The sequence below is a fragment of the Ixodes scapularis genome, unplaced genomic scaffold (genome assembly GCF_016920785.2).
Source record: "Ixodes scapularis isolate PalLabHiFi unplaced genomic scaffold, ASM1692078v2 PGA_scaffold0__279_contigs__length_252992795, whole genome shotgun sequence".
Lineage (NCBI taxonomy): Eukaryota > Metazoa > Arthropoda > Arachnida > Ixodida > Ixodidae > Ixodes > Ixodes scapularis.
The window spans coordinates 109,178,870-109,189,955 of record NW_024609835.1 but is presented as its reverse complement, the minus strand read 5'-3'; the positions used below and the strand labels follow the sequence as shown (position 1 = coordinate 109,189,955).

General features: G+C 43.2%; 1 protein-coding gene across 1 annotated transcript; it reads left to right on the top strand.

Annotated features, from left to right (window-relative positions):
• Positions 1-146: 146 nt before the first annotated feature.
• On the top strand, positions 147-5,792 carry LOC115317866. The gene is made up of 3 exons (XM_040218292.1): positions 147-1,339; positions 3,999-5,487; positions 5,644-5,792. Exons 2-3 carry the CDS (start codon positions 3,999-4,001, stop codon positions 5,790-5,792), a joined length of 1,638 nt encoding a protein of 545 aa, XP_040074226.1. The 5' UTR covers positions 147-1,339.
• The last annotated feature ends 5,294 nt before the right edge of the window (positions 5,793-11,086 follow it).

The window sequence follows — 11,086 nt, the reverse complement described above, 5'->3', positions numbered from 1 at the left end:
CCGCAGTTTCCTCCCGGGGCCTTGTCTTGCCCCCTCTTTCCCTTCTCCCTCCTTTTAACTTTCCCTCTCCTGTAGTGGAGCTCCGAAGGAGAAGCGTCCGGCAATAAATCATTTGTTTGTTGAAAGTTGAAAGATATGTTGTCCCGTCCCCTGTCTTTACGTATATAACTCTTTCTGAAACCTATATCATTACCAACGCGCTCACTAACAAGTTTACTACTCGACAGCTCTCAAAATTGAGGATACGTAAACGGCGTAAACAGGCAACGTCCAGAAAGTAATGGCGGCACCTTGCACCGCATAGAGCGCCGAGCTCATGGTCGAGCTGCTTTGCCGGCTTTGCCACACTCCGCCATTGATCTCTATATTGCTCTCCGCCACCCCGCCAAAGTTGAGTGGAGTGTCGGAGACCTCTTTTCAACAGAATGAAAAAACATTTCAAGGGCACAGCAATGCACAATTTTGAAGGGCTGTTCTCATGTTAGCCATCAAACGCATGTGAAATTATTAGGAACGAAACTATACATATGCATCTACGTATCCTTCGATTCATCTACCCAAAGCCGTATGCAGCCAACGCCACTGATCTCAATGGCCAACGCAGGCGCGTACGCGCGTACTTTCGGAACGGATACGTCTTTGGCTTTGCTTGGTTTCGTCCACAATTGTCATAGAGATCAGTGTCGTCCACGTACTATGAGAAGCGGCAACTCTTCAGATAGCGGCCATTTTACACCTCCGGCCCCCTCCAAAAAGAAAAAAAGTATATACAAGCTCGTTGAATACAGCATGGGAATGTACCTACATCGTTGGAAAGTACTAAGGGTAATCATTTTGCTTTCTGGAAAAAAATGTGTTTTACACCTGGCCGCTGGAAATTGGAATTAAAAAAAAAAATGCTGCAAGCAAAAAACGCAACTAATTTCTACGTGTGTTTCTTAGTATATTATTTATGATGTTATGTTATGTATTAAGACCAATGAGAAATACACAAAGGTCTTTTTTTTACTTTCTTTTTAGTATCTACTGGTTGTTTGGTGATCTACTGATATGTATGGGGCCCATCTACTGACTTCGATTTTTTTTTCCATCTGGTAACGCTGGTCCAGCATTTGCTGGCACTGCTCGCAGCGCGTGGAGGGCTGTCACGGCTTCACTTTACGTTGGCTGCGCTCATGTGGAGTGGCCGCGTGGGCACCTGCTTCGGTTCCCCGTCCTGACCACGTTGTCCCCACTCACGTGGTGTGGCCGTGTGGACACTTGCTTCGGTTTCCCGTCCTGACTAACGAAACAGCCACTGCAGAGCATCACATCCGAGCGACGTCGTACGCATCCAAAGGTATATATGACCCAGGACGCGTTGATTTCGGTCTCTGCCTGCTCCTGTCAATTTGACGCACGCTGCGTTCCGCGTTATCTTCCACCCGCCACAAAATCTCGCCGTGGAAGAAGCGCCGGGGAGAGAGAAAGTCAGCTTTTTCCTCAGAGCAGAGCCACCGAAAATTGGCAGCCTTGGCGGAGCGGGCGAATGAACATGCTGGTGGGAAAGAAATCGGGATGCCGCCTTTCCTTCCGTTCTTTCCCGCTATTTCGGCAAGTTTCGTTTTCGCACCGTTCCCTTCACGCGGCTTTCTCTGGAGCCACTCTCTATAGCACTGATGTGATTGCTGCCCCAAACTGCGCCAAGGGGCTAACCCCGCTACGTCCTGCTACGGTAGCCTGCGCCAAAGGACGAATATTGGTCGCCTTTGAAAACCGAAACTAAACCGGGTACCGTAATTGAGCACACATGAGCTAGGTGGTTCAAGCAGCCGTCCGACACAGTACCCTGCATCAATCGTTCATCTGGTCTTGCATGGTTTTTCCTGCCGTCTCTAGTCTCGCGTCTTTTAAAAAAAAATTTAATCATAGACATGGGCATGTGCGGACGCTACGACGCTAGCGTGCTGGTTACCAGCCATGCCGTCATGCTGTGAAACGAAACCATGTTTTTGCGCGGCGGGAGTGATTTTATGGGCTGAAGCACTCGCTCCTAAAAGCAACGGCCGTGGCCAACCATATTTGGTCCCTGCCTTCCAGTCACTGTGGTCGCACGACATCGGGTGTTGCCGTCCCCACGTTACTGCAGTAATGGCACTTTCTGAACTGAAACGTAAGGACAATCCTGTTCTTGTTTAATGCGCTACTACAAACATACCTTAAGCTCAAAGACTGCAGTGTCGAAGTATTGATTACCTAGGTTAATCTCGGTAGGCTTTCTTTCGAGACGTACCCGGGTACGTGAAAAATGAGCCGCGAAAGGAAGTTGGTGAAGAGAAGTGAGCTAAAGCAAAGAACGCAATGTCCGCATGCTGAACCCGCACAGCGTGCTTATTTGTCTCGAGTTCAGTCGTTGCACAAACCGATCCAAGAACTTTTTGATCCTGGCTCGCGATGTCTTGCATCGATGCGCTCAGGTTTTTTTTTTTTTTTTTTCCTCTTTCTTTTTTTTTTTCTTTCTTTCTTTCTGTGTTTAGCTTGTACCTCGTTTGCCGCCTTGGCAAGAACGTGCCGCTGGACTTTTTTTTTTTTTTTCTCGTATGTTGGACAGTTACATTTTGCATACAATTTTGGGAATTAGTTGAGGCGGAGCGGAGTGGCATGGTTTCGATCGAACAGCCATCTCCGCTCGCGCGACAATTTTGCATTACAAGGCAGTAGTTACGTGCTTCATCAGTCGGAGATTGCTTCCATTTATTGTATTACTAATAAACCTAATAATGTGATATCTACTACTAAGCTGGTCATTTTCAAATAAATTTAAACATGTGGTCCGATATATTTGTATCACGTCCGGGTCACCAAATGTAGAAAAAGACAGACGAAAAGCGGCTACGTCTGACAAATTCCAAAATCGAGCTGATGTGGCACTTTTATTCCACGCGATCTTCTTTTTTCAATGGCTATCGCCACAAACTGAAGCATTACAAAATGTGTCATGTCATTGGCATTTCAGTTACATGTTGAAAGACTCCCAGGTGGTCTATGTTAACAATAATTGGTTGATTGCGGCGAGCAATGTGTCCTTCGTTTGTCCACTACTTGAAATGAATATATATTTTTCTCTACGGATATCTGCTCCAAAAGCCAGATTTGCTGTTCCACAACTCTGTTTTGGCTGCTCCAGAGGGTGCTCCAAAACGGCTTAGGCCAATCACATCACTGCAGTAAAGCGAGGTTACCCCTGCTCTAACTCGACAATACTTTGTGTGTTGAAAGTTGAAAATATGTGTTTTCTTGTACCCTGTCATCGTGTTTAGTGGCCGTGCTCTATGTTTTACAAATATTTCCAAATAAAAGTTATGCTTTGTCGTTTAGAGTCATGTTCGCAAGCGATGACTCAGTACGGCAAAAAGAAGCGAGTAACTTTATATATGATACTGACTAATGGCATATGATATAATTTATCTTCTCTAAACTTACTTCCAACTTAGTTTATCTTGACGCAGAAATTAATTTATTGCAATTACATACTTCACGCCACATTGTAATGTTTAATGTCGGAAGAGATTGTGCTCTTTATGTTTCCTCGGTCCTTTGAAATGAAAACATGGACAGAAAAGACACAAAGGAAAAGGATGGACAAGGCACGACTTTGTCCTTTCTGTCTCTTCTCGATTTTTATTTCTTCGATACCTGCATGTCAGTGCAACTGAAGGAAGAGTAAAGGCACAGGCAAGAAGGTAAATTTAAAACGTTGGTAAACTTTAAACACAAGAGGACAGAAATGAGACACGGAAAAGGACCACACACCCACCGTCTCGAAGAGTTCACAGCTGTGTTAGAGACTGCGTGTATTTTTTTTTTTTTTTCGTTTGTGTGTGCATTTTCTTTTTCGGTGTTTCTCGGGTTTAGAAACGTTACATTGCACTTTGCCTCTTGTTGATTGCGTGTAGTGTGAGCATCAAACTTACGTAACGAAGGTCATATCAATGAAAAGAGGGCTTCTTTCTTTTCAGATGCCAGGTGTCCGATACTTCCGGTGCCCAAGGTGTGCGTCCCACATTTTTTCGTTGAGGGCACTATTCAGGCACTTTCACTCAGTTCATGGGTACGAAAGCAACTGGGTGTGCGGCCTAAGTGGCTGCATGCGGACATTTAAACTCTTCGCTTCCTATAAAAAACATGTGTACAGAAATCACCCTGGATCAGTCGAAAGAGAAAGAGCCGTGGGAGCGAATGAACTGGTGGATGCAGCACCGAGTGTTGGGGATGCCTTTCAAAGTGATGACGTTGGTGTACAGAGTAATCCGGACGCAGAAGAAAGGCAAGAGGAGCTGCGTACAGAGACTTCACAAGTGTGTGAATCCACCCAGGGTCCAAGCGGCTGTGTAAAGCAGCTGGCTCTCCTTCTTCTCAAGTGGAAAGAGGGAAGGCGACTTCCAGAATCAACCTTAGATGAAATCACAAATGATGTGATTTCTTTCGTAAAATCCATTTTGGAACATAAACAACTCCAGCTCAACAACGAGGTGGCCGCCAACGTGAGGGAGCTATTCTGTGTTGACGAACTGGACCGGCTACTGACGACAGCTGGCCGGAACGCGTTCTGGAGGACACATCTTCCACTTGTTGAGCCCCGTACAGTAGTGCTAGGAACCAACAGCAATGGAAAAGACGACACCATGGAGTATGTGCCGCTCTGTGATCTCCTCACGTGTATCCTTGAACATCCAACCTTATCGGGTGACTTTAATGCTTACACAAAGGTTGACAACCATATGTGTTCTGTGTTTGATGGCAGTGCATTTCGCGACCATGCCTACTTTGAAGGTGACCATCACAAAATCTGCCTGCAGTTATATACTGATGAATTTGAGGTGTGCAACCCTTTGGGCAGCAAAAGAGGAAAGCATAAGATGACCGCCGTGTATTTCTCAGTGCTGAATTTTCCTGCAAGGTTCCGCTCTGCGCTATCAGGAATGCACCTGGCACTTTTAGTGAATGACCACCATGTGGACTCCTATGGTCTGCCTAAGATTCTTGCACCTTTGCTTGAGGATGTGAGCAGATTAGAAACTGAAGGCATAGTTGCAAACGGAAAAGTGATGAGAGGGTCAGTCTTTGTTTTGACTGGGGATAATCTGTCGAGCCATAGAATGGGAGGCTTTAAACGTAGTTTCAACAAAGGTAGGATTTGCAGGTTCTGCATGGCCGTGCACTGTGAAATCAACTACAAGCACCTGGAGACCGATTTCGTGCTGCGCACACCGGAAGGTCACGAGCATCATATGAACATGTTGAAGGCTGGACTGCCAACTGCATCATTGTATGGGGTCACTGCAGCTTGTGCTCTTACATGCCAGGGGTTCAATGCCACACAACATTTTCCGCCTGACGTTATGCACGACTTGCACGAGGGTGTTATACCATTTGCACTAAGACACATCATTTCTTCCTTAGTATCACAAGGACTTTTTACTCTTGCACAGTTAAACAAGGAAATTAGTGAGTGGAATTATGACCCTTGTGATGCGCGAAATAAGCCAGAGCCTATTTCTAGTGAATTTCTTAAAGGAAAGGCAACCATGAAAGGATCAGCCACGCAGGTCTTTTGCCTATTTCGTCATCTAACCTTTTTCGTTGGCGAATGTGTTCCAACAGAACACGAAGTATGGCAACTTTACTTGCTTTTTCGCGAAATCATGGATATCATCATGAGCCGGAAAATCCCAGTCTCGCACATTGGCTACCTGCAAAGGAAGATTAATTTTTTTTTGTCTCGACTTCAAGACATTGTTCCCATCTGTTAAAGTTCCTTGCAAAATGCACTACCTTATTCACTATCCGTCGTGCATGGAAAGGTTTGGACCATTAGTTGAACTTTGGGCGATGCGCTTCGAGGGAAAGCACCAATATTTCAAAGACATGGCTCGTAAAATCCGCAACTTTAAGAGTCTTTCGCACAGTCTAGCAGTGAGGCATCAGTTTTTGCAGTGTTTCTCTTTTGCAGCTGTTGGTGAGAAGAGCGTTCCCATCACAACAGGTTGTCGCCCCATACTTTGTGAACATCTTCCTGAATGCGTCAAGGAGTTTATCTCTCAGCATGATCTTGAAACTGTTGATTCATTCGTAGCGAACTCTGTGAGCATAGAAGGCAGGGTCTACAAAACAGGATGTGTTCTTGTCCAAAGTGTTCCTGACGATGCTCTGCCCGAATTTCTGCATATATGTCAAATTTTTTATGTTAACAAAGTGCTTTTATCTTTGGGGAATGTGCTTGAGACAGTCCGGTTCGACGAGCACTTTCACGTCTATGTTGTCCGTGCGACGCAAGAATTCAAAGTTGTAACATCACTTACAGACTGTACAACAGAACCATTATACATGCGGGAGCACAAAGGACAGACTGTTATAAGCGCACGTCACTCATTGCTATGAGATTTCATGGATCATTGAATGGTAGCCCACTCAGTTCTGGTGCTCTCTGCAGAAACTAGCTAAACAACGATGAGAGACAGTCGAAAAACAGGCAGTGAAAACAACTGTCACCTTTTCTCAGTTGACTCTTGCTGCGATAACTGGTTGGACAACACACACTGAGTAGAATTAGCTTTTTGATTGTTTAAAATGGTTGGACAAGACAGCTTATTTTTCTTGGTTTTTTTCTTTTGATAAATGTAAAAATAGAATGATGTCACTGTCGACAGTAAAGTCAAATGTCTCCTTTTTTCTCCTGGTTCTCCAGATTTTGTGTGATCTACACCAGGATACTGCATTAGCCCATATTTTAGGAAGTCTTATGTCTCGGACTGGTTTTTTATGGGTTCTGCTTCTTTATGTGTGTGAGTTCTTGTGCATGTCGTCATATTTTCAAATCAATATTTTTCATAGGTTGACATGGTAATGTGACAGGTTCTGGCAGCATGTCATGAATATTTGTCAAACATATTATATTTTGATTTCATGTTGTGTTGTCAGAAGTAAACTGGAGACTGATTTTCTTACTGCTACACTTCGATCAATAAATATTTGTAAAAAATGATAGCATTCAGAATTTCTCCCTGGTTTCCAATTTTTTGTGGATGGAGTAATTTTTAAGAAAATTGAATATGAACTCGTATAAAATTTTGTGAACACAAAAAATTGCACGCAGGAGAGGCACTTTATTATCAACTATTTGCATGAATTACAACTAACATTATAAAAAACGACTGCTAACAACCGATGTTTTTAAGCATAAATTTAACCTATACATTTATGGGGAGGTCCACATATAAGGTTTTAGAAATCCTTTCATATTATTATTTAGCACCCTCTTCTACACCCTTCTCACACCCTCCACTAAATGGAGGGTGTAACACGAAACAACACCCCTCTCGGTACAATAATGTGGGTGCAGTAGCTGATTTAAGGGTGCTAAAGGGGTGTAGTCAAGGGTGTAAATTGCCAAAACACCCCCTTTACACCCTTAAAGGTGTAAAAACTTTTAGTGTGCACTCTGGCGTCGCTCGGGCTCAATGTTCGAGCCCCTGTGCGTGGACCTGGCACGCTTAGGAGCGTACCAAATCAATGCAAACCGAATACCGCACTAAGGAGGCCTATATAATCTTGTTACGTCACGGCTCGTTTATCGGGTGAGTTGCAATATGGGACTTTCCAGAGGCGTTTTATACACTTTATTCTTCAAACTGCGAGTCCAAACTTTACGGATGCTTTCACAAAGAGGCCATGCTACCTGCTACAAGTTTTATATATAGGGTGGTCCAAGTCACCAGGCTCGATCTAAAATGGACCGTTGAAATCGACGCTTGCACGTAGCAATCAAAACTTTTCGTCACAGGTCGCTTTTTTTCCTGTAAAATTACAAAGCGTGGTTCTCTTTTAGTAAAAAACATGGCCCAGAAACTTGCCAGGGTCTACGGCGGGCGGAGACCCACACGACCGAGTCTAGTAGCGGTGTGTGTTTGGCGTTCGTATTGATAGATGGCGTCGGGAGCAGAGATGGCAAAATTACTTTCAAAACGTAATTAAATTACATAACTAATTACGTTTCTGAAAACTGCAAAAATGTAAAAAAATTACATTACCAATTACCGCAGACTAAAGGTAATGACATTACATTACAATTTTCAAAAGTAATGACATTTCTTTGGAATTACTTTGACATTCCTTTTGAATACTTTGAGGCAGTAATTCGCTCTCATAGTACCGTATACACCAACACAGTGCTTACAAAACAAGCCCTCGTTTTCCCACACAGCGCGTGTGCAGAAACCAGATCTGGGAGAAGCGACCCGTTGCGCATGCGCAGTGTCGACAGCAGCGCCACCGCAATGACGTCAGGTCAAAGAGCTGAGTTGGTCTATATATGTACCAAAAATCACATCTTCCTGTTTACACCGCAACAACCTTATGTGCCTCAAAATGAACCATACTGTACAGGGGTTTTTCTGGCGCACACGACATGTGTTAAACATGAATAATAGTTTCTTTAGATGGGACTCAGAAAGACAGTCGACTCACCGGTATCGCTCTTTAGTCAATGGTGAAGGTTCTTACTAAAAGAGTGATATGTTTCCGTCTTCAGCCGCCTCGGTGGCTCCGAGGCGAGAGCGCCGGCCTACGGATCCCCATGTGGCGGGTTCGAATCCCGACCGAGGTGCCCGCAATATGACGGAGGCTTATTGCGGAGAAGGCGCCGTGTAACCGAGCTTTCAGTTGCGCGTCAAAAGATCCCCAGGTGGTCGAAATTAATCCTCAGTCCTCCGCTGGGGCGTGCCAGATGCCCATCGTAGGTTTGGCACGTAAAACCCCCAAATTTGACTTTGATGTTTCCGTCTTCCTGATTTAGAAGTTGCAGTCCGTGCCAGTTTGTTAAGTCGGGCAATGGCAGCTCGTTCTTACAAGGAGTTGTCACGTACCTTTCACTTTTTCACTTAAACGCCAGAAGCTTACGAAATAAAATCGATGAGGTGAACTTGTTCTTATCCGAACTCAACCATCATTTTGACATTATCTGTTTTAGTGAGACGTGGTTCTTATCTGATGATTGTGTTGCGCTAGATGGCTACGATTGTGTGTCTGCATGCCGCTCAAAAAAGAGTGGTGGTGGGGTTGCCATTTATATTCGTTCAGAGCTCTCATATAACATAATTTCCGAATACAAAATTGTAGATGACAACTTTGAGCGCGTTGCATTACAATGCTGTGACATCTTGTTTGCTCTTTTGTACCGCCCTCCATCAGGATCCGTGAGTGATTTCCTTCATTTTTCAGAAACGTTACTTGATCAAAGCGTATCGATGAAGTTACAAGCTGTCTTGGTTGGAGATCTAAACATTAATGCTGGCACGGACAATGTATCTTACACGCGTTTACAAGAAATATTTGAATCGTATGGCTGCACGAACACAATAAATGTACCAACTAGGATTACTTCGACAACAGAAACCACTCTTGACCTTTGTATAACAAATCTTCCTTCTGATGATTTGAGATCAGGCACATTGATGTGCGATCTAAGTGACCATTTACCAATATACTGTCTTCTGCCTTGTAAGCAGCCACGCGGCTATAAACAAGAAGCGTTATTCAGGGATTGTTCTAAACGAAATATTCAGAGATTTAAGGATTTTATCTCGTGTCAAGATTGGAGTATTGTTTTGAGAGAAAACGATGCAGACAGGGCATATGACGTTTTTCTATCCCATTTTATTTCCGCGTATAACACGTTTTTTCCCTTAAAGGTGCGAAAAAAACATAAGAAAACTCGCAAGCCATGGATATCTAGCGAATTATATCAAAGGATTAAAAACCGGAACAAGCTGTATCAGATATTTTTAAAAACAAGGAGTGAAACTGACCTTCGCATGTTTAAAAAAGTACGGAATAAACTAAACACTGATATTAAAAAAGCAAAATGTGAATACTACATGCAAAAGTTTTCGGAAGTTATGGGGAATCCCCGCTTGATGTGGCAAACAGTAAATGAGTTAACTTCTAAAAACGTCTCGCCAAAAAAAGTGCCATTTTACGATGAGGCGCTATCGGAAGAGCAGATAGCAAACCGGTTTAACGCCCACTTTGTTACTGCTGGTGCTCCTTCAAATGACCGCGTAGATTTACCATGTGAACAGTTCATAAGGGCAAATTGCCTAGATTTTCTTTTCTTATATCCGACTAATCAGTGTGAAATTATAGACCTAATTAGGGCACTAAAAGATGACTGCGCTTCCGGTACTGATGACATCAAGCCTAGACCCTTAAAGGCCGTTTGTGAAGAAATCAGCTTTCCACTGGCTCACGTTTGTAACCTCATTCTATCTACAGGCGTCTTCCCGGACAAAATGAAACATGCACGTGTGGCTGTTATACACAAAGGTGGACCAGTTAATGATTTAAACAACTATAGACCTATTTCTGTGCTTTCAGTTTTTTCGCAGCTAGCTGAAAATATTATAAATAAACGACTTGTTAAATTTTTGACCTCAAATAATATTCTAGTAAAGGAGCAATTCGGTTTTCAGAAAAATAAGTCACCAGAAGTTGCACTGCTTGGAATAAAAGAACAAATCCTTGAGAACATAGAACAAAAAGTATATACGCTAGGCATATTCCTTGACCTTAGAAAAGCATTCGATTGCGTTCAACATGACATACTCTTAAAGAAACTTCAGTTGTATGGAGTCCGTGGTGTTGCGTTATTATTATTTAAAAACTATCTCGCGTCCAGAACGCAGTATGTAACCATAAACGGAGTGAAGTCAGACTTTCAACGCATCAGATATGGAGTTCCCCAGGGGTCTATTCTTGGACCTATACTATTTTTGGTATATATCAATGACATTGTAAACATACATGGTAGTTCAAATATAGTATTATATGCAGATGATACCAATATTTTCTTCTCCGGTGTAGACATACACGATCTCTTTGGTAGGGCAAACGAATGGTTAAGGGGGTTAGACATGTGGCTTAAATCAAATAAACTTTATTTAAACGTAGACAAAACTAAGTACTTACTATTTAAACCGAAAGGAATGACATTACCGTCAAATTTTAAATTAGAATTCCAGGACTCTTTCATTCAGCAGTCTTCAACTAT